Genomic DNA, 24163 nt, shown 5'->3' with positions numbered 1-24163 from the left:
TTAAATAATTTTGAAAAATCATCAAAGTTTAAGAGCTATAAAATGTGTCACACCTACCCATAGAATTTCATTATGCTGTGTTGAAAGATAAAAGCTATATACATAAATCTACAGAAAAGTAGTTTTGATGAATAGAATGCTTCAGAGACATAAATATGTCAACCATCCCCCAATTTAGTCTATTATTTCAATGTAATTTTAATCAAAATCCTTTTTTTTTTTTTCGGCTATAGAGAAGTGACACAGGCTAAAATAAGGACTTGAGGACTGGACATGCTAAAGGAGAAAATTACAATGCTGAGGTTTAATGTACTTTTCTTAAATATCATTATAAAGGAATAAAATGAGATGTTAATACAAATAATAAACCCAAAGCACACTCAACAAGCGCACCCTGTACCCTGCTCTCCATTTTCCAGTGCACAATTCTGCCTGCATTCCCAGATGCCAACCATCACTAGGGACAACCAGACTCAGTCTACCTGACACTGTGTAATAGAAATAATGTTTTATACATTATACAGAAAATAAAATCAGATATCACCTCTAACCCGCTGTCTAGCCTGCCTTCAAAATCCTAGCTTCCCATATGTGATTTCATGATAGGGAAGTTATCAGAAGATGTTTCTCCTCCTGTACAGCTAGTATCACCATTTTCTTGCTGTGTTTTTTGACCAGTGTGTCTCTTACTTGCCTGTGCATCTCTGTCACTTTCCAACTACTACTGGAGAGGGTCACTGCACTGATGTTTGTTATCTTCCCCATTGTTCAGACCTATAATCTATAGCCTGAGAAACAAAGATATGAATGATGTTGTTAAGAATACATTCTGTTCTCAAAAGACGTTCAGTGTATCTGAGAGCTAACATGAGTTTACCCATGCCTGGTCAAAGACATCACATTCTGTGCATGCTTTTTAAAGCTAGCAATTTGTATAGTTAAAATGCATGATTTTTAAATTCATGTTGTTAGTTGGATTTATTTCTAGCTTTTCTTTGTTTGGTTTTTGTTTCTGTTTTCTCTGTGTAGCTCTGGCTGCTGTAGAATGCTCTCTGTAGACCAGGCTTGCCTGGAACTCACAGAGATATCTCTGCTTCTGCCTGCCAAGGAGTGCACCACCACTGTCTGGCTTTTTTCCAGTTTTTTAACTTAATGAACATTGTGTGTTCTGACACATATCCTGGAGAACCCCCAAACAGTACAGGTCAAATTCTCTTAAATAATGTCATTGGGCTGGAGAGATGGCTCAGAGGTTAAGAGCACTGTCTATTCTTCCAGAGGCCTGAGTTCAATTCCCAGCAACTACATGATGACTTACAACCATCTATAATGTGATCTGATGCCCTCATCTGGATGCCAGGCAGAACACTTTATATATAATAAATAAATCTTAAAAAAATAATGTCATTAAAACACTATGTGTACTTGAATTTTCAATCCAAGACATCAATCATAGGTTCTGCTTTTCTCAAACTTAGTTTGTATCAAGCTCTAAAGCTATAAGGAGTAAAGATGATACTAAGACATTATGTAGTTATCATGTGAGTCATCCCTATAATCACCCAGGATATAGTTACTGAGATTGCTATACTAGGTACTATTTTAGATACAGGTGATATAATTTACAAAATAATATAGCTTATATATAATTTATATATGTGTGCGTGTGTGTGTGTGTGTGTGTGTGTGTGTGTGTGTGTGTGTGTGTGTGTCTGTGTGTGTATACTTGTCCAGTATAACTGCTACTTGGCAAAGGCAGAATTTTAGAAAATTATCAAGTACATCAAATAATCTGTGGGAAAAAAATCTAGGCAGAATACTTGGCCAAAAGTGAATCAGGGAGCCATAGCATTAAGTAGATGTGTCAAGCTGAAAGTCATTTGGAATGCCACAGGAGATAATGACATGGAGAGAGTATCTAGGCAACAGCAAACCTGGGCCTTACACAAATAATACAAGTGCTCTTTTATTGAGCAGTGTCTTTGACATCTAAAATCACTTTTTAAACAGATGTCACCATATAGGAGCAGAGTTTTATCCTAAGTTTGTAAATAAAACTATGTCTCTGATGATGATCTATGGCCTGAAATATAACAGTTGCCATGTAAACTTTTGAAAAATTTAAACTTATTGACCAAAAAATATAGCCTATAATTTAATACAGCAACTTAAATGTAATGAAGGAGACACAAATTCTTTGGCCACAGCAGTATGATAATCCTCTCTGGAACAACTAGTCATAAATTCAAAAGAACTAATAGAAGTAGTTGACAAAAAAAAAATAGTTGCTTGATGAAGTGGTTTCAAAATAAAGACATAATGAGGAATCAGCCAGGAATGTGAAAAGATAACATTTTTTCCAGTGCTTTTAGTTTAAAAACAGCTGCATGAGCAATATAAACCAAGGGCTAATGTTTGTAGATCATGTATAAGAAGAGTCATGAAATGAAAGTGGATAAATAAAAGATGCATCAAATGTCAGATACTGGATTTAATCTGATATATCCAAGACAGCAATGAATAAATTTAAACAGGAAATTATACTTTTATATAGCAGAATTTTAGCAGCCCCATTGTATCTGGCAGGAATCTGGAATGGTAGCACCTAAGCTTTGAAGTAGCCTTTTGTCAGTAACAGTCATCTGAGATTTTTATAGGGTTATTCCTTTGAAGGTTCCTCAGAGCCTTTACATATATTAGTCCAGAGATAGGCCTGGCCAACCAGGACGTCTCCAGCCCCATGTCTGAGACTTGCTTAGGTAATGGGTCCTTCATGATAGCCCCTAGATCAGATAGGTACTTTTGGTATGTAGAAACGGACTTGCTAAAGTTACCTTTTGTGTAACAATAAAAAGAAAGAAAGAAAGAAAGAAAGAAAGAAAGAAAGAAAGAAAGAGAGAGAGAGAAAGAAAAAAAAGAGCTTCTAGGAAGCTGTAGGGATTCAGTCCTTGAGAGGCTGATCCACTGCTGCTGAGAAGCCTGATTTCATCCTGCAGTGGCTCTCTATCTTTGATGTATTGCCCTGAGAATCCACCAACACAGACATTCTTAGGCTAGCAGCTCTGACTTCCTGTAGAAGGTAGGGTAAAGAAAGGAAAGGCCAGAGAATAGAGAAGAGTGCTATGAAGTGTTCTCTTCTGACTACTGCACTCATGAACTCATAGCAGCTCTGCTTGCTTGTGTAAGACCCAAACAAGAACAAGCTAGCCCAAATTCCTGAGTAGATGAGGGAGGTGCTTTTAGGCCCCGTACCTTACTGAGGAACTATTGGATGTTGGCAGCTGTTGAGAGAGAGAGAATCACTTTTCTTTGTGAGTATGCCCATTGGAAAGATTTACATGCTCTTGTGGATAGCCATGCTCTTGTACTATGGTCAGCAGTAACTTGACCTAATGGGTTATCAAAGAAGAAGGATGAGGAGCAAAGGAATAATTAGGAGGAGGAGAAGGGTAGCAGAAGCAGAAAAAGAGGAAGAGGAAGATGATGAAAAAGAAGAAGAAGAAGAAGAAGAAGAAGAAGAAGAAGAAGAAGAAGAAGAAGAAGAAGGAGAATAAGAAGGAGAAGAAGAAGAAAAAGAAGAAGAAAAAGAAGAAAAAGAAGAAGAAGAAGAAGAAGAAAAAGAAGAAGAAGAAGAAGAAGAAGAAGAAGAAGAAGAAGAAGAAGAAGAAGAAGAAAAAGAAGAAGAAGAAGACCAACAACAACAGGAAGAGGACAAAGAAGGCAACAGTTAAGTGAAGTTGGAAGTGGTTCTGGTTGGTCTTGGGGATATATGCCATGTTATACATGCATGAAATTCTAAAACTAAACTAAAATAATAAATATAAGAAAAAAATCCCTGATGTGATAAGTATTTTAACATATAGGTACATGTTTATATGTTACTGATCGATGTTTAATTCATAGACATATATTTTAAATAATGCATATAGTGTGTTATTTTAAAGGTGCAAGTGGAAAAAATGATTTACGAGATCTAATCAGATATCTTCTGCTACAGAGCAAATCCTCTTTCAAAATTAGTGACAAAACAAGAACAAAATAACCATAGTTTCATATACTGGTGACTTGGGCCAGAACCAAATAAGGAGTTTTCCAGTCCTTGGTCATTGTATCTGTGTTTTCTGTATCAACCACTTGTTTGCTTGCAGCTTGCTGAAGTAGTTTCCTACCTGTTGTCTTTCACAATGAGGTAATTGAGTTTGTTCATACAGTGACTAGGTAGGTAGCAGTGTAGAAGTATGCAAGGTTTCTGGAGGGCTTGTCTAAGAAGTGGCATATAGATTTCCTGTTACATCCCATTGGCCAAGTTAAGTCAAGGGGATTCAGGAGAGGAAGGACACTTTATCCTTTGATGGGAAGAGGTGCCAATTCACCTTTCACGAATATTGATATAGGAAGATGTTATATATTTATGTTTTGAAATATTTAGATTTCCAGAATTCTCACACTATGCTGAAATCTACATTAGAACCTTCAAAGTACCTATGTAGGTGTGAGCTAAAATGGGAGGCAGTAGTCTTTATTTAGAATCAGTGTAAGGAAATTTTTGAACAAAATAAACATTGTCAAAGTCAGCAACTTTATTCCAGTAAAAAATATGACATATTCAGGGAAACTCCATATTATTTGAAATACTTAAATACTTTAAAAACATTTAGTTACTAAAAAGTTTGCCCTCCAATTCTAGTGATGGTCATTTTTGCTTATAATATATTGTTATAACATCATTATGTATATACAATATATTATATATATATATATACACATATAGAAATGGAAAGCTGTGCTACACGTAAACTCTTTAGAATGCCTTACACTAAGGAAAAAACTCATGAGAAATTATCAAAGGAGATTTCCATTAATTAAAGCCATAGGGAAATCAGGTTCATTTCCCTAATTACTAGAGGAAAATATTGCAGTAGATAAATCTTGCTAAGAAGGCTTTAGAAATAGGCCTAACAGTTTCTCTTGATGAACTAGAGAGATTTAAACTAAATAAGCCCAGGGAAGAGAAGGGAACTCATCGCCCTGGGTAGAGGTAAGAGAAGAATTCACATTTGTCTGAGATGTAGGTGGGCCATCTGTCATGAAGATAAAATTCCAAGCAAGTAAAGGGAGAAAATCACTTAACTAGTGTTCCTTCCATTAACTGAATAATATTGTGAGAATATTAGGGAATAGGATTCATCTTGAAAAATAAAAACATATACAGAATGGAAATCAGTGAAACTACATTGTTTATGTGGCATATCTGAATAATTAATACTTTTTATTGTTTAGTGGTTTCCCTCTGTAATGACAATTTTAGAGTTTTCTAAATAAAATTGAAATCAAAGAAAAAGCCACCACATTTCCTGCTGCTTTGACAACATCTGATGACGGCAATTCGTGTATGTAGATCCGTATGTGGTCAGCCACATATCAGCTTGCTCTGCAGCTCAGGTTAATTTTGTCTCTGCGTTTCGATGTCACGTGCATCCTTCCTCTTGGCTTTGTTTCCTTTGTCAGCATTGAGTCCTCCCTCTCTTCTGATCACCTGTAAGAGTAACAGAGAGCTTTGTAGGAACAGAGCTGTTTTCTGTCTAATTGTCTTATTCTAACAGGAGAATTTAAATATGTGAGCCCTGGGCTTGTGAGTGGTCACAGTGAGATCTGAGACCAGCCACCGACAGGGTATACAGTTCCTCCACGTGCTTCACTAAGATGGCTGAGACTGCAGTAACTACCTGGGAATGGATGAGAGAAGTATACGTAGATACTACATGGATACCAATAATGAGCTTAATAACAGGAACCACCACAGTAGAGAATTGTAGGGCACAGTGGGATCCACTACGGTCAGGCAGGAGCAAGGATCTGGAGGTGACTAGGGAATTAAGAGCATTTTTTTGTTTGCTCTTTTGATGCCAGTGATGATAAGGTATATATATATATATAAATACCTTAGGGAGTCCAATTTTAGGAAGCCTGTTTGATGCAGGCCATTGGTGGCTGAAGCAGGAGAATTACCATGAGTCGCAGGCCAACTTCTGCTATGTCATGAATTCCAGGTCAGCCTGGACTGTATAGAAAGACCTTTATGTCCCTATTTGATACTCCACTTAGACTTAGGATCTCCAGGCAACTTAAGGGACAGAAGAATGTTTACACATCATTTTATTTAGTTTCGAACACTGAGATATCTGGATAGATGATGGTGGGATCCTCTAACCATCTTCAAACCCATAAAGAGTGAGCAGAAGGAACAGAAACCCCTTATGGGTTTTAGGAGCAAGAGGTCAGCATCTGCTCATATATTCCTCTTGGGTAAGAACAAGGAGTGGTGAACAGGGAGAGAGAGAGAGAGTTTTCTGTGTAGCCCTGGATGTCCTGCAACTTGCTCGGAAGACCAGCATGGCTTCACACTCAGAGATCCACCTGCCTCTACCTCCTGAGTGTTGGGATTAAAGGTGTACACCACCACCATGCTGCAAACTTAGTATTTTTGATGTGTTAATTTCATTCTAGTTTTGTTTCGTGCTGCTGTGGATGGAATCCAGGGCCTTATATGTAATAGGAAAATGATCTGCTGATGAGCTATAGCCATACTCCATTTTCTATTTGTATTTCTAAGTTTTCTATTTGTTTTTATAAGTTTTAGGAAGATAGTCTGTTTTCTTCACTAGTGGAAACAGCAGATTCATAGATACCTCAGAGTCATCCTTGGTACCAAATAGATATCTATTTATTAAACAAAAAATAGAAAAAAATTTTAAATCTTGTTTTCCTTTTTACTCTTGAATGAACAAATACGTCTAACCTTTTATTTTTATCTAGGAATTGAGCTGTTTTTTCCACACATGAAGACAAACTTTGTTGAGACTATAATGAGAGTTAACAGCACCACTTCAGTGACAGAATTTCTCTTCTCTGGATTCCCCCGGTTGGAAGATGGCAGTTTCCTCTTCTTCATTCCTTTGTTCTTCATTTACATATTCATTATTATTGGGAATCTCATTGTGTTTTTTGCAGTCAGGATGGACACTCGTCTTCACAACCCCATGTATAATTTCATCAGCATTTTCTCATTTCTGGAGATCTGGTATACCTCAGCAACTATTCCCAAAATGCTTTCCAATCTCATCAGCAAGCAGAGGACCATCTCCATAATTGGATGCCTATTGCAGATGTACTTTTTCCATTCACTTGGAAATTCAGAGGGTATTTTGCTAACCACAATGGCTATTGACAGGTATGTTGCTATCTGTAATCCTCTCCGGTACCCAACTATCATGACCCCCAGGCTCTGTGCTCAGCTCTCTGCTGGCTCCTGCATCTTTGGGTTTCTTGTGTTGCTCCCAGAGATTGTATGGATTTCCACACTGCCCTTCTGTGGCCCCAACCAAATTCACCAGATCTTCTGTGACTTTGAACCTGTATTGCGTTTGGCGTGTACCGACACGTCCATGATTCTGGTTGAGGATGTTGTTCATGCTGTGGCCATTATCTTCTCTGTCTTGGTTATTGCCATCTCTTACATCAGAATCATCACTGTAATCCTGAGGATTCCTTCTGGTGAAGGCCGTCAGAAAGCTTTCTCTACTTGTGCTGCCCATCTTGGTGTCTTTCTGATGTTCTATGGCAGTGTCTCCCTCATGTACCTGCGTTTCTCAGCTACTTTCCCACCAATTTTGGACAGAGCCATTGCACTAATGTTTGCAATTCTTGCTCCCTTTTTCAACCCTATCATCTATAGTCTGAGAAATAAGGACATGAAGATTGCAATTAAGAAGCTTTTCTTGTCTCAGAGGATATTGTCTACATCTGCAAGTTAATCTGCCCATAGATGCCTCTCTCTGTAGATTTTACCACAACATATTAAACCATAAAATTAGCCCATAACTCATTCATTGGTACACTGATACTCTTCATGTCTTTATTATGAGACTTCCTATATTTATTCTGTTTAAAAATATTTCATTCAGATAGCAATACTTGTCTAGATTACTATATGGAGTGAAATATACAAAGGAAATATGAATGTTTAGGCAGTAACAAGCTTTGTAAACATGAATTATATACATATATTAAAGTATATATACATATATATTATATGAGCATTGGTAACAAACACAGATGGTGACATATAGTTCTTAGAATAATAATATCTATAGATGTTAAAGTTTACACTTAAAAGGTAGTGCATACTAATGTTGTATCTTTAAAGACATGAGTAATTAATATTTTGCATTTTAGTTTCAGCTTTATAACTTTAAAATTAATATATTTTAAAATTAAGACTTCATATATTCATTTAAACTTAAGTGAGATCATTAAAGCTCTTTGAAAATATTATGAAAAAGAAAATAAAAAGCAACAGTTAGACTGTTATCTGTTTTAATTTGCCATTGGCAACAATTTTGATGTTTTAAGTAACCATAATATAGATATATTAATATATATACTTAGAAAACTTATATGTGGTCATTATTTATAGCATTTTTTGTTCCTATTATTTCTCTGAGGTCAGGAAGAATTACACCCTCAACCTCTTTGAATACCAGTTAAATTCATATAACTTATTTAATTAAACTTTTTGGTTCAAAATGATTCTCATATATTCACAAAAAGATGGATAGATAGATAGATAGACGATAGATAATAACCTTCTATAAGCTGCATTAGTTTTGTGCCCCATGATATGTGTTTTATGCAATGCCACTAAGAACTGACTTTCTAAAATTCAAATGTAGATTTCTCTATTAATAAAGAAATTCAAACTTATATATTACATATGAATAAACCCCAAATGCAATGGACGTGATGTTATGACTACTCTAAGTATTGAAAGGTAAGGATAACAAGGAGTGAAATGTGTATAAAATTGCATTAGGATATTGGTGATGGATTTTTAATAGCCTGAAATGTGAAATACCACATTTTTCAAGAAAAATAAAAAATAATGGTTCTTTTGGACAATGTAACCAAACCATTATTTCATTCTGTCTCTTATACGGTACACCAGAGGCATACGCTTTAAAATCATCAACAACATTGAAACAAATAAACAAAACAGAAACAAAATATTTACCTTAGGGCAGAAGGGTGATCTCCACCATTCCCTCAGTGATACCTACATGAGGAAGGGCATCTGCTAGATGTTACACAGAAAATAGAAGAGAATGCTAAGTGGGAAGCTACCCTTGTGTCATGGGAGATATAATCAAAGTTTGGAGAAGCAACGGTCTGTTGAGGAACACTGGACGGTGAAAGTGAAGTCAAAGTTCATCTGGGCTTCCCATCTCACAGTGGACTTGTCCACTTTGATTTATTTGAAGAAAATCCTGAGGAGAAGCTGAAACGCACAACTTAGAGAAGTGATGAACTACCCAGGATTCCTAGGCTGCTAAAACATTTGGGAAATGTAACTTATCACAAGAGAGATCTCCCTTCCTAGACTCTGGGACATGCTTTCATTCTTTCATTTTACTATGGGCATTGGAGCATTAAAATTCACTCATCATATTTTACAATCATAAATACATATTCTGTCTTACCCCATTTGACTGTCTCTGTATCATTATTTCTACCCTTTGTTTCTCAATACATACACACACAGATCTTGATCTTCTGTTACAATACCTTATGCTTTAATATCATTACCTTTGTCAATCCAAGCACAGGATACAATCATTACTTGCATTATTGAAAAGAAAAATGTTTAGACACTGAAATTACATTGTTTCTCATGAAACGGACTATTTCTGTTCTAAAAACATGTAAGTTGTTTCATAACTAAAATGCAGAGACACTCTAGGTGCTTTGATCTTACTGTCATCTGCAATATACCTGCCCGAATCATGTGATTATCTCTACCCTGAGGCTACTGTCTCTCTCCAACTTCTCCATATTGCACATTGTATCTAAAGTCTTCAATAATTGTCAAGAGTCCAGTTGGTAACAAAACTAGCACTACACATATCAAGCTGACATCCAAATATACGTTTTCAGGGCAAATCTGTTTACTAAGAAATCCACTCCATTCAATGGTAGAGGTAACTGATGCACCACATCCTTAAAGAACAATAAAGAATGACTAGAAACGTTGAATGCAGTTGTGGTGGTTTGAGTGAGAATGGCCCCATAGGCTCATATGTTTGCATGTTTAGTTCCCAGTTAGTGGAATAGTTGGGGAAGGATTTGGAGGTGTGGTCTTGTTGGAGGGGGTGTGGCCTTATTGGAGGAAGTGTTTCACTAGGGGGTAAGCTTTGGGATTTCAAAAGTCCATGCCAAGCCCAGTCTCTCTATCTTTCTCTGTTGCATGTAGATCAGGGCGTAACGCTCTCAGCTACTGCCCAAGTTTTGTGCTTATCTGCATCCTGCTGTGATGATAATGGACTAAGCCTCCAAAACTATAAGGAAACCCTCAGGTAAATGCTTTCTTTTATAAGAGTTCCACTAGATATGATGTCTCTTCACAGCAATAGAAGAGTAACTAAGACAGCAAGGTAACAAGCTAACTCCAAAAGATCATAACAACTCTCTAGTAGCAGATCCAGAAAAAAAAAAAAAAAAAAAAAAAAAAAAAAAAGAACTAGAAAAAGCGCCTAAAGGATTATTGCAGCCAGAGGGGTCAATGATACCATGAGAACATAGCTCACAGAATCAACCAAATAACATTCATAGGGGCTCACAGAACTGGACCATCTCAGAGCCTGCATGGGTCTGCACTAGGTCCTCCACATATGTGTTATGGTTGAGTATCTTGGTGCTCTTGTGGGATTCCCAGCAGTGGGAATGTGGGGGTGTATCTGACTCTTTTTGCCTGCGCCTTCAACCCTTTGCCTCCTGCTGAGTTGCCTCTCCCAGCCTTGATAGGAAAGTTTGTGCCTAGTCTCTTTTTTAAATGTGTATTTTATTTATTATAATTTATTCACATTACACCCTGATTGTTATCTCTTGCTCTTATCGTCCCATTCCCATGCTCCCTCCTTCTTCTGCCCGTTCCCCTCCCCTAGACTTATTCTAACTTGGAATGCCATGTTTGGTTTATATCCCTGGCAGGCCCACTCTTTTTTTGAAGGGAAATGAAGATGCCGTGGATCTGGTGGAGAAGGAAGGTGGGAGGAGGTGCCGGGAGGTATGGAGGGAGGGGAAACTATGGCCAGGATGTAATCTATGAGGGAAGAATAAATGAAAGATAAAGAATAGCTATCAATAAAATAAAAAATATCTAAAATGGTACAGATAGATGAAGCTAGAAAAAGAATAAACTTAAGGATTCTGAAACTCAACAAAGTTCTTACAAATAAGGAGCTCAAGAAGCAAAATAAAAACTGTATTCGAAGCTTTCAGTGACATGCTAGACTATATCTAAAAACTTCCTAAATTTGAAGACCTTTTTACATATGCCAGCCAGACCTAAGGAAAAAAGGATGAGGAAGTATAAGAGGCAAAGAAAGATGAGTCGGTGGAGAAAGAGGTTTTTTTAAAAAGGGAGGGGGTTGGAGAAAGGGAAGAAAAAAGGAGGGCAAGAAGAAAACCGAGCTAAGTATAGAATTGTGATCACCAGTAGACTGGGGCAGGTGAGGCTGGAGGGATTGACAAACGGAGACTAGACTTGATCCATACACATTTTTTGTCATGTTTTGAAATACCACACTGAATCCCTATGTTTATGTTATAATTAATACATGCTAATCAAAATCAAATACAATTGTCACTAAAATAAAATTCAGTGAGATTTAACTAGTTTATTATTTTATTATCATAATATCATATGACTTCTTTTTAAAATAATAGTTTTATTCATTCTTTGGGAGTTTAGTACAGTATAATTTTATCCTATTCTTTCTCATCAACTCCTCCCTGATCCACCAGCTTCACTTTTACCTCCTTTCCTTCCCAATATCATGGTTTGATTTTCTTTTTTGTTGTTATTTTGTTATTTTCAGCATCAAATTCTATTTGTTTTGTCCAGCTACTCTTGGGAGGAGGTGGAGACTTCCCTAGAGTGTGGTAATTTCCTTCCTAATGGTGGCATTCCTAACAAAAATTGAATCTCCCTGTCTCATCAGCTGTCTAAAGTTCTTCAGCTAGGGGTGGCGTTTTCAGCACACCTCCTGTCACCAGTACTAGGATTTAGATGGGATTGGCCTTGCATTGGTCTTATGCACTCTGGAATAATTGTTGAGTTCCTACGTGCAATCATCTCTGCTGTGGCTTGAAAATAATTCCTTGAATTTGTTGAGTGTCTCGGGCTCTTACAGTATTTTTGCTTCTCTTCCTTGAAGGTCTCTGACCTTGAGGAAAGGGATATGATATGTTTGTCCCATTTAAGACTGAGCACTCTATGGTTTCTTATTTTCTGCATGTTGACCAACAGCCTAGATGTTAATCAACTGATGAATGGGTAATGAAAATGTGACACATTTACACAATAAAATGTTATTCAACTGTTAAGAAAAAAATGGGATTATAAGAGTCAATATGTTTTTTTGACTATGCTACTTAGTAGAAAACAGGACAAACAGCAAGTATAAAATATAACTGACAGGGCTGGATATATGTCTCAGTGGTTAAGAGCACTGCCTGCTCTTTCAAAGGACTGGGGTTCAATTCCCAGCACCCACATGGCAACTCACAACTGTCTGTGACTCCAAGATGTGGCACTCTCACACCAATGCACATAAATTAAAATTGAATATTTAAAAATATAACTGACATATTGACTAATCCGTTAAAGAGTACAGAAAATTTAAGTCAGTCAGAGAAAATATCTGAAACCTCACAGAAAGAGTGAACATTACCTGAAGGAATAATAAGTGTCTGAACAGAACAGTCCGTGCTGGGATTCCCCAGCAGGAAGTTGGAGGAGGAAGATGGTTTGTTCAAAGCCACCATGGATAACATGGTGTATTGAAAGACAACCTAAGTTTCATGGAATGTGATATTTCAGAAAATAAGAACAGAAAAAAAAGAGATAGAAGAAAATGCATGCCAAATAATGCTATTCTGGGAGGTCCACAAACCAAAAACTAAGAAAGGAGAAAATAATTAAAAATTAGAAAAATATTCCCAAGTTTAAGAATATTCTAGTCCTCAGATATGACAAAATTGTTGCATGCTGTATAAAACTATTAGAAATTAAATTCATTGTAGCTATAGACAGTTTTGGATCTTAGGAAAAATATAAGACATTAAATAATAAAATTAGTTTCCCCATGATTAAAAGATTTTATAATTAAAATAAGATATAAGGCAATAAGATAATAATGTACCAGGCAGCAGATATTATGTTATAAAGGAGTTTATTAAATGAGCATCGGGGAGAGAAAGAAAGAGGAAGGGGTACCCCAGAAAGAGAGAGAGAGAGAGACAGAGACAGACAGACACACAGACAGACAGAAGAGTAAGAGAGAGGGGCAAGGTAGGACTGTCCTTTTATATAGCCCTGGGGAGGGCCACGACCCTGGGGCAGGTAGGCAATGACATTACAGGTAGGCCGACTGAAGCCGAATCCTAACAAAAGCTATACAGAATTCTAGGAGAAAGAACATCTTTATATCCAGAATCTGACATTTCCAAAGAGAAAATGACATGTTAAAAACAATTATTCTTGGTCAAAGCCGTGAGAACATTTTTCATGAGCTCCAGGACTGATGTCACAGTGGAACAGAACACCGCTGTAGGGAAAAGCTGAAGCTTTGCCAACAGAGTTGTGAAACAGAAGACAAGTTTCCACAAATTTGTGCCATGAGGAAAGTCGTGTCTTGCCTCTCTCCTGTTACTTAATATTGAAATAAAATGTGTAATGACACATTTATAATGAAATAGTCTTCGCAAAGTATTTAATAAGTATTTAATGAAAAAAAACTGCCTTACTTGCTTCAGTGTGGATTTTCTGGGTGATTCTCTGTTCAGATTCTCTTCCACACCATCCCTACCTGCACACATGTAAAAAGGGCAAAACCAGGAAGGTCCCTTCTTTGCAGTGCACCCTGGGGGTTCAAGAACAAGAAACAGTAATTAAAATACTGAAGAGGGTGGTTGCAGTGGCTCATTAAGAAGAGCATAACTAGGAAAGATACGTTTATTGACAACTTTGTCCTGGAAATCTGAATGGAGGAGGGTGAGCTAATTAACCTCAGGAGAAATGACGTTTGTGGTACTTTAGGGGAGTAATCCCCCACAGAGTTCCCTCCACCTCTTGCTGTTCCGTGGGATGACTGTGCTGTGACTATAACTCCCCTTCCGAGTGCTGAAGAAAGTTCAATGATGCAGAGACCTAGAGAAACTGAGGAGCTCCACTGTTCTGGCTCAGAGGTAAGCCCTGTCGCCAGTGCTTACATAAAAATAATGGTAGGCATATGTGCCACAGAAAAATCACATTGCTGGGCTGCAGCAGCCTTTTGAGGTTACTGTTTGGTGCAGACTTGATTGACTTTCTTATCAGAACTGAACCATGGTTCTGCCTTCCCAAAGTTTTCCAAGTTTTCAATACTAAGTTTCACATGATAACCTAATTCATGTAATTGTAATTATGCTGGGTTACTCAGTCCTGGGTTAAGTTAATAATGACCAGTTATCACATTGCAACTGTAGTGGTTCGGATAGATAAAAGGCAAGCGCTGTTCTGAAGGAGGAACTCTGAATCCAGAGAAGATGAAATGAGTAAACTGATGGAGTAGGTAAATGATAGAACTCTGGAACTGTATCTAGCATCATATCACTCAGCAGCTTTTATTGTTATTGTATTCCTAACACTACCTTAAATACATTAAATACATTTACACGTGATAGTGGAAGAAACACGGCGTTTGAAGACTAGAGTGTTTCTCCAAAGATGGAATGAAGTTTTTAAATTCTATGAGCTAAGAATTCCTGTACTTTTATTTAACATAATTTGAGTTTTATCACCTGTGAAATGAAAATGGTCTTACCTCTGTAGAACTTTATAAGAATCAGGTTTAAGAAAGTCATAGCCCACTCTCCACTCAACTGTGGAGAATGTTCTGACCATTGGCTAGATCTGGGTAGGGGTTTAAGGTTTACCGCCTGTATTGTCCTTGGCTGGTGCCTTAGTTTGAGTGGGACCCCTGGGCCCAAATCTGCCTTTCATAATGTTCTACTTGTAGGTTTCTAAGACCCTCTGGATCCTTCTACTTTGCTATTCTCCCATGCTTCTCTCATCTAGAATCCCAGTAGGATATTCTCCCCTCTGTCCCAGTTTCCTGGTAAGTGAATGCTTTCGTGGGACATGACCCTTGGGCTAATATGCAGATATAAGTGAGTATATACCATTTGAGTCTTTCTGCTTCTGGGTTAACTCACTCATTAGAGGAAGGACAGCAGGTTACCAAGAAGAGACTTGATACCCTATGAGCATATACAGGGGAAGGTAAGCCCCCTCAGGAACAGTCATAGGGGAGGGGCATAAGGGGAAAATGGGAGGGAAGGAAGAATGGGAGGATACAAGGGATTGGATAACCATTGAGATGTAACAAGAATAAATTAATTTTTAAAAAAGGAAAAAAAGAATCAGGTTTAAAAAAAGAATACACTGTACTGGGGCAGTGTCTGCTGCAGCCAATCATTATCCTGTAATATACATTAATTAATGCTGTTATTTATATATTTTCTCATGATCAGAACACAATGAGCACATATGAATGCTCTCTTTTTACAAACTGGAGTATTTTTTTTAAACAGTGAAGCTGGATAATTTTAAATAACACAGTTTTTAAATGGCAGAAAAAATAAGTGCTAGAATTTCACTTATAATGTACAAAATTTAATGCCAGCTATGGATTGATTTTGTGTTAGGGGACAAGTCAGAAGCTGTAGCACACACAGGAGATTATTGCAGTGAAAGAAAAATGCCATGAATAATGGAATTACAAGGAAGCATGGGGCAGGTGGATGCTTAGATGAAATGACAGGGAGTTACGGACTAGATCTGTTGGCTTGGATCTCACAGGACAGATTGTAGAAAAAGCATTTGAAAATTTTTACATACATTTCTAGTTGAAATTCTATAAGTTAATGAGACTACCAATAGCAGATAGAGCAAGAAGTTATTAGGGAGAATGTCAGAAAATTTAGGAAATGGGCTCTGAAAAGAGGAGTTTAAAATGACATATATTGCTATAAGGAAGAATAGGCAGAGTAAGAATAGGAGTGCATCAAAAACTAAATGAAATGAGCCAGACTGAAAGCAGAACTGCCTTTAAAAGGCATTTGGAACTAGAGGTGTTGTAATAGACGAACAGTTCCCAACGAGGAGAAATGGACTGTGTCACATGTCAGGCAGGACTGGGTAATGGCCACTAATGGCTGGCAGAATAGCACCAGCAGGAACTGAGGGATGAAGTATGTACCAAAGCGTTGAAGTGAGTAAGAAATTAAGTGATCTGGATTTTAATATTCCACTAAGCATTTATCTATATAACAAATCACACTCCCAATTGTGCTGGCACACCTTCAGCCTTTGAAAGGCTGAGGAGGGAGGATCAGTCTGGACTACACATGATTTCCAAGGCAGCCTTGGACAAATAGGAAGACAAAAACAAAAAGTCCTACCACCAAGAAAACAACAAAAATTCATATTCAAAGTGCTTGATTCTATATTAAATTGCATTTTTTCAAATGAGTGCAATAACTGAGACTCTGTGTGTGTGTGTGTGTGTGTGTGTGTGTGTGTGTGTGTGTGTGTGTGAGAGAGAGAGAGAGAGAGAGAGAGAGAGAGAGAGAGAGAGAGAGAGAGAGGGAGAACTTATGAACTTTTGACATGGCTCACTTGTGGAAGTCAGAACAAAACTTTCCCTTTTCGTTGAGGCAGAGAGACCCTTGTTTTTCTGATGCTGTGTTGTGTAAGCCAACTTATTGCTCATTCTCATTTCTATGCCTCTCATTTCCACATAACAGTGCCAGAATCACAGGTTTATTACGTTGCCTTTAATTTATGCTTGCTGTCATTAATATTGATATAAAATTGTATTTTATTATAATACAGAACACCTTGCATAGATTGTTAATAGGGATACATAGATGGTACACTAAAATAACTCTAAACAATTTTTTAACCTTTAAAATCTTTGGAAACACTTTGACCTTCAGATCTATTTCTTTGAGGAGTAAGATGAGAAATACTTGATAGGAGTCACTAAGCAGAATAGCAAGAAGGTAGGAGGAAAGCGGCGTGCATAAATACTTCAAATTATTCCCTATGGTTTCTTCAAGCCAATATGCTCTGCATCTTACTTACTTTCTTCTCTGCCTCTCATGAGTGGTGTGTGCTCTCTCTTTCTACAGATAGCCTTACTGGACACATGGAGAATGGAAGTCTTTCAGCAGTGATAGAGTTCATCTTCACCACCTTTCCCAGCCTCCAGGATGGTAGTCTTATGTACCTTTTCCCTTTGCTTTTTATCTATACTTTCATTGTCATTGGAAATCTGTTGATTTTCTTTGCTGTAAGGCTGGACAGCCATCTTCATAATCCCATATATAATTTTAACAGCATCTTTTCCTTTCTGGAGATCTGGTATACTACAGCTACCATTCCTAAGATGCTGTCCAACCTCATCAATGAAAAGAAGTCCATCACCATCATTGGCTGCCTCTTGCAAATGTATTTCTTCCATTCGCTGGGAAATTCAGAGGGGATTTTGCTGATCACCATGGCTGTTGACAGATACATTGCCATCTGCAACCCTCTTCGCTATCAGATGATCATGACCCCGGGGCTCTGTGTTCAGCTTTCTGCAGGATCTTGCATCTTCGGTTTCCTCATCTTGCTTCCTGAGATTGTGATGATTTCCACTCTGCCTTTCTGTGGACCCAACCAGATCCATCATATCTTCTGTGACTTTGCCCCTGTGCTGAGCCTAGCCTGCACAGACACTTCTAGGATTGTCATTGAGGATGTGGTCCACGCTGTAGCCATTATCATCACAGATCTTATTATTGCTCTGTCTTACGTACGAACTGTCATCGTGATCCTGAGAATTCCTTCTGCTGAGGGCAGGAAAAAGGACTTTTCTATCTGTGCTGGTCACCTCACGGTCTTTCTGATATTCTTTGGCAGCGTGTCACTCATGCACTTGCGTTTCATTGCCACTTATCCCCTAGTTTTAGAGACAGCCATTGCACTGATGTTTACTGTACTTGCCTTATTCTTCAATCCCATCATTTATAGTCTTAGGAACAAGGACATGAAGAATGCAATTAAAAGACTCTTCTGCCTTCACAAAGCTTTGAACACATCTGGGGGTTAAATTTTACCCATGGGCTCCTTCTTAGTGTTTAAAACATGTATTTAGTGTGTTAGAACTTAGCATTTTCCTATACCTAGCTCTCGGTTACTTTGAAACCTGCAATCTGATTTTCTTGATAATAATAAAATGTGTATTATTTTGTGTCTTCATTATGAAATTATCCTACATGTGATAAAGAATCTTATGTAGTTGGGCAACTTTAATTTATGCTGACAGGATGTATCTCAAAAAGCCTGTTCATTGATTTTTGAGGTTAGAATGACATGGCTTAACTGTACTATGAGGAGTGATGCCTCAATTCTTGCAATATATCTTAGAATTTAAAAAAATCTATTTATGAATCATAGATTACCTGATTAGGTAATAATGCACTGTAGAATATTATTTCCTACAGTGTACTTGGTATACCTAGAGAATAGCTTTAGTTATTATTTCACCTTTTAAGTCTTTGCATCTTCACTTTTTTACCAACTTTCAGTCAAAATGCCTTCTCTACATCTGTAAAATTAGTTTCCAAAAGAATCTAAGAAGCATATTACTGACTTAACTACTGACCACTTTCCTCATCTTTCTACATCTACTATCATATCTGAACTTATATATTTGTCATAGTTTATGAGAAACTGGTGTAGTTCTCTTTATATAATGCACTTAAGTTTTGTACAAATATACAAACTTGTAGTTATCAATCTTACAGTGCAGACTACCAACCAGTCAGACAATATATTCCCAATTTGATATCATTAGAACAATATTAACTTAATGTTTCATTAGTAACAAAAATGACTATTTAATTATGGTGCAGGTGTCACTTCAATTAGAAAATATAATTCTAAATTCATACACTCTGAACTTAGGCTAAGAGTTTATATAGGCAAAATTTGGTAGAATTAAAAGAGCAATTGGGAATGCTACAAACACACACCTCAAATGCAAAGCAACAAATTGGACATAATGACAATTTAGTGTGCTAGACAACATAGAGTTTTCCTTGGTATGTTCACAATTGAAGTCCTGTGGGGTGAATTATTATGATACTCAGATAGCTTTTAGGCAAGGTAATGCATTTTCAATGTACATATAGATAGATAATAGATGATGCAAGTTAGATAGATGATAGATAGATAGGTAGATAGATAGATAGATAGATAGATAGATAGATAGATAGATAGATTTCCTTTTTAGAGAGCCTTCCATATTCTCCATAGATTTTAGAGACTCTCCATAATGGCTGTATTAACTTACATTCTTATGACTAGTGCAATTTCTAAGCAAAAAGATTAAAAAAACAAAAACAAAAACAAAAAACCGAAGATAGCACAACAGAGTTCATGACAAACTTCAGAACTGCAGTGAACCAAGTAGCATGGAGCTGGCTTAAATTAAGTACAAGGATCAACCAAGAAACCAAGCAACGTAACTAACAGATGAGACTCCAGAAATAAACCTGTGCATTTGTATTCACTGGCTCTCAACAGAACTGCCAAAATATGCACAAAATATGCATCCAAGAAAGTGTGCCCTTTTCAATAAATAACTCTGTATATTTATTTGTTGAAGATTAAATTTTGGCCCCAGTTTTTCCTTGTACAAAAGTTAAAATGACTCAAAATCCAAAATAAATATTTGCTCTAATTTAAAAATTTTTGACAACAATTTCACAGGACAGTGAGTTCTTTAAACACACACACACACACACACACACACACACACACACACACACACACACACACGTTGTGACTAAAACAGATAACATGTGACTAGAGAAATGGCCCAGCTGTTAAGAGCACTTACTGCTCTTCCAGAGGATCAAAGTTCAGGACTCAGCACCTACATGGACGCTCTCAAATTCCTGTAAGAGTCCCAGGGAATGTAATACCCTTCTCTTGCCTCCAAGGGCACCAGGCTTGCCCATACGATATACAGACAGACATATGGGCAAGCAGGAAAACTCTTTCCTGAATCATGTTTACGTTTGCTATTACATTTTCATTAATTATAATTTTGTTTCTTCTCTTTGTTCCTTAATTTTGAAAGGTGCAGATATACTGAATGAAAAACATGGTCTATTATTTGGTTTCTATTGCTACATACTTATGTCAATCTTATGTATGAAATAAATTTTCTTCCCCTATGATAAATTGCTACTATTTTCTTATAAAATACATCCCACTTTCCCCTTTTTATTTCAGGACTCAATCCTCTAATTAGTGTCTGTCTTCCACTTGTTTTAAATGTTACTCATCTGAATACACACACACACACACACACACACACACACACACACACACACACTTCACTGAATTTGCTTCTGAATGGTAAAATAGTCATAATATTAAAAGAAATAATATTTTATAATTATTCTTACTATGCAGAAAAATCTATTCAATTTTGATGGTAATTCAATTCATCCATAATTTGTTGATGCTGTTTCCTCTTGAGTAATAGGAGGAAATATAAAATGTAAAAGAAGAAAATGAGTAGGAAGACACTCTATATAAAAAGGGAAATGAAGATGAACCATTGACACATTTTGTGACAAAAATAACAAGTATGAAAAGTTCAGCAGATGAATAGGACAATTTTAGATGAACTTTGTGCAGCTTTTGAGGAAATGAAATGTGACAATTTTCATTTTCTTCTTTGAAACTCTTATGATTTTCCAATGGGTAAATTTTTAATTAAAAAATCTTCCTCTACCCAGTGGATTAAAGACCTCAACATAAAACCAGAGACACTAGTCACTTAGAAGAAAAAGTGGGGAAGAGCTTGGAACATATTGGCACAGGAGACAACTTCCTGAACAGAACACCAACAGCCCAGACATTAATGTCAACAATTAATAAATGGGACCTCATGAGGCTGAGAAGCTTCTGTAAGGTAGGAGACACTTTCAAAAAACAAAACGACAGCCTACAGACTGGGAAAAGATCTTCACCAACCCTACATCTGACAAAGGTCTAATATCCAAAATATATAAAGAACTCAAGAAATTAAACACTACCAAACCAAATAACCCAATTGAGAAATGGGGCTTGGAACTAAACAGAGAATTCTCAACAGAGGAATATCAAATGGCTGAGAAACACTTAAAGAAATGCTCAACCTCCTTAATCATCAGGGAAATGCAAATCAAAACAACTCTGAGATTCCATCTTACACCCATCAGAATGGCTAAGATCAAAAATTCAAGCGACACCACATGCTGGCGAGGATGTGGGGAGAGAGGAACACTCCTTCATTGCTGGTGGGAATGCAAACTAGTACAACCACTTTGGAAATCTATCTGGTGCTATCTCAGAAAAATGGGAATAGGGCTTCCTCAAGACCCAGCTATTCCACTCCTTGGAATATATCCAGAAGATGCTCCAGCACACAACAAGAAAATTTGCTCAACCATGTTCATAGCAGCCTTATTCATAATAGCCAAAACATGGAAACAGCCTAAGTGTCCCTCAATAGAAGAATGGATAAAGAAACTGTGGTACATATACACTATGGAATACTATTCAGCTATTTAAAACAAGGAATTCCCGAAATTTGTGGATAAATGGATTGAGCTAGAAATGATCATAATGAGCAAGTTAACCCAGAAGCAGAAAGACTCAAATGGTATATACTCACTTATATCTGCATATTAGCCCAAGGGGCATGTCCCATGAAAGCCTTCACTTACCAGGAAACTGAGACAGAGGGGAGGACATTCTATTGGGACTCTAGATGAGAGAAGCATGGGAGAATGGCAAAGTAGAAGGATCCAGAGGGTCCTAGAAACCTACAAGTAGAACATTATGATAGGCAGATTTGGGCTCAGGGGTCCCGCTCAAACTAAGGCACCAGCCAAGGACAATACAGGCGGTAAACCTTAAACCCCTACCCAGATCTAGCCAATGGACAGAACATTCTCCACAGTAGAGTGGAGAGTGGGATATGACTTTCTCACATACTCTGGTGCCTCACCTTTGACCATGTCCCCTGGAGGGGGAGACCTGGTGGCACTCAGAGGAAGGACAGCAGGTTACCAAGAAGAGACTTCATACCCTATGAACATATACAGGGGGAGGTAATCCCCCTCAGTCACAGTCATAGGGGAGGGGAATAAGGGGAAAATGGGAGGGAGGGAAGAATGGGAGGATACAAGGGATGGGATAACCATTGAGATGTAACAAGAATAAATTAATAAAGGAGAAAAAAAGTTAAAAAAAATAAATAAAATCCACCTTAAAAAATCATCCTCTATTCTACTCATTAATTTATTCATGACTTTTGTCAGAAAACCATCTTCAATACAGCCCCACTAACTCTTTCTTATATATATATATATGTATGATTTTATATTTCAATTTCATTTATATATATTAATTATATATAATTATAGAGATATAATGTGTGACAGCATCCTTACATGGCTGCATTTGGCACAGCAATTCCTAGTGCCACGTCTACATTGAGGATGACTTTTTCAGTCACCACAGTGACAAGAGAGGAAGTGAACTGTTCAGCTGAATCTGTTCAAATCCTGCTGAGCACTGACTCTCCCTGACTGAGGATCTAATGAACAGAAAGAAGAGTGTGAACTTCTGTCAATTGACCCCAGGAGAGACATGTTTTCTATCCATTACTAAGGGAATAAAAATCTCAGTGGAGCTCACATTCACTTCAGGATGTTCCCAAAGATGGTTATAAGAACTCCTTACAGGTGTTAAAAGGGCAGATACAGAGATACCCAGGGTTAGAGGAAAAAGCCAGACAGAGGTAAGTTTGGGCTCCTTGGGTGAATGGAAAATGCTCTTTCTTTTTATTTAGAATGAGACTCTCAGCAACCGCATGCTGAAGGTTCAAACTTTGGCAGATGTAGAATTTGAAACTTGTGATTTTGAGAAATTTTGTCTTTGGAGCTCTAGGCTCTGTACATTACATTGCATGAGAAATGAGAAATGGTCACAGGTTTATTCATTCTATGTTCAACTTCATGGGTGTAAATGATGACACTTTCCCTTCCCACCAGTCTCCTTTACGGAGTTCTTCTGGTTTAATTGTGCTTTTAATCCCAATTCAAAATTTTTATGAGAAAAGAAACTATTTCCAAGTGATTAATAGCTATCAAGAGTAAATTGTCCTTAACAGAATCATGATAATAATAATAATAATAATAATAATAATAATAATAATAATAACAATAATAATACTGGTGCTGATAAGAACAACAGCGGCAGTGGCAGTGTTGGGATTATGGTAGAAGCAACCTAGAGATTGCATGTGAAAGGAATAAACTAAGGAGTGTGTGTGTGTGTGTGTGTGTGTGTGTGTATGTGTGTGTGTGTGCGTGTGTGTGCATGTGTGTGCATTTAAATATATGAAGGAGATGGCAGTAGTAACAGCAGCCTTCTCATGAGAGACAAGAGCTGAATTGAGACTTGAAGCTAGATCAGTTAGCCAGGTAAATCAGTGTGAACAAAGGGGAATCCTAGAAAGAAAGCAGAAAGTCACCAAAGCTCTAGAGAGTGTAGCATGGTCAACTTTGAAATTGCCGCAGTGAAATACAAGAGGATGAAGACAAAGAATCTCATATATGTCAAAAGCTTGAGACGTGAGATTACAGAAAGCTAGAGGGAGCGTTTTCTTCAACAGAAAGTATTTATTCGCCATATTTTTAAGGATAAAGATTTCAGTGTCTTTGAAGACATAGAGTATGATTAACGAATATGATTTTTAACACATAAAAAGTATAAAACAGGTAGCTGGTCTACAAAAGAAATAAATAGCAGAAATATCAGTGATGGGGGTACATTTATAAATTGACTCATTTGATTACCACTTCTCAACACAGTTCTTCTCATGCACAATGGAAGACATAAGACCCAGAGAGTCCAGGTTCCCGCTCACCAATTAATAATGGACAGAAT

The 24163-nt window shown here is 37.2% G+C and overlaps 2 protein-coding genes across 2 annotated transcripts; both read left to right on the top strand.

Moving 5' to 3' along the window:
- Positions 1-6866: 6866 nt before the first annotated feature.
- On the top strand, positions 6867-7814 carry LOC311603702 (olfactory receptor 6K3-like; the record flags this gene model as incomplete). The annotated part of the gene is made up of 1 exon (XM_084792783.1): positions 6867-7814. The coding sequence occupies one exon, from the start codon at positions 6867-6869 to the stop codon at positions 7812-7814; it is 948 nt and encodes a 315-aa protein (XP_084648909.1).
- Positions 7815-17309: 9495 nt separating this feature from the next.
- On the top strand, positions 17310-18257 carry LOC311603697 (olfactory receptor 6K3-like; the record flags this gene model as incomplete). Its single annotated transcript, XM_084792764.1, has 1 exon — positions 17310-18257. The coding sequence occupies one exon, from the start codon at positions 17310-17312 to the stop codon at positions 18255-18257; it is 948 nt and encodes a 315-aa protein (XP_084648890.1).
- Between the last annotated feature and the right edge of the window lie 5906 nt (positions 18258-24163).

The sequence above is a fragment of the Acomys minous genome (genome assembly GCF_964271855.1).
Source record: "Acomys minous genome assembly, chromosome: 1".
Classification (NCBI taxonomy): Eukaryota; Metazoa; Chordata; class Mammalia; order Rodentia; family Muridae; genus Acomys; species Acomys minous.
Note: the sequence above shows the minus strand (reverse complement) of the source record. Positions and strands in the feature narration are given on the sequence as shown.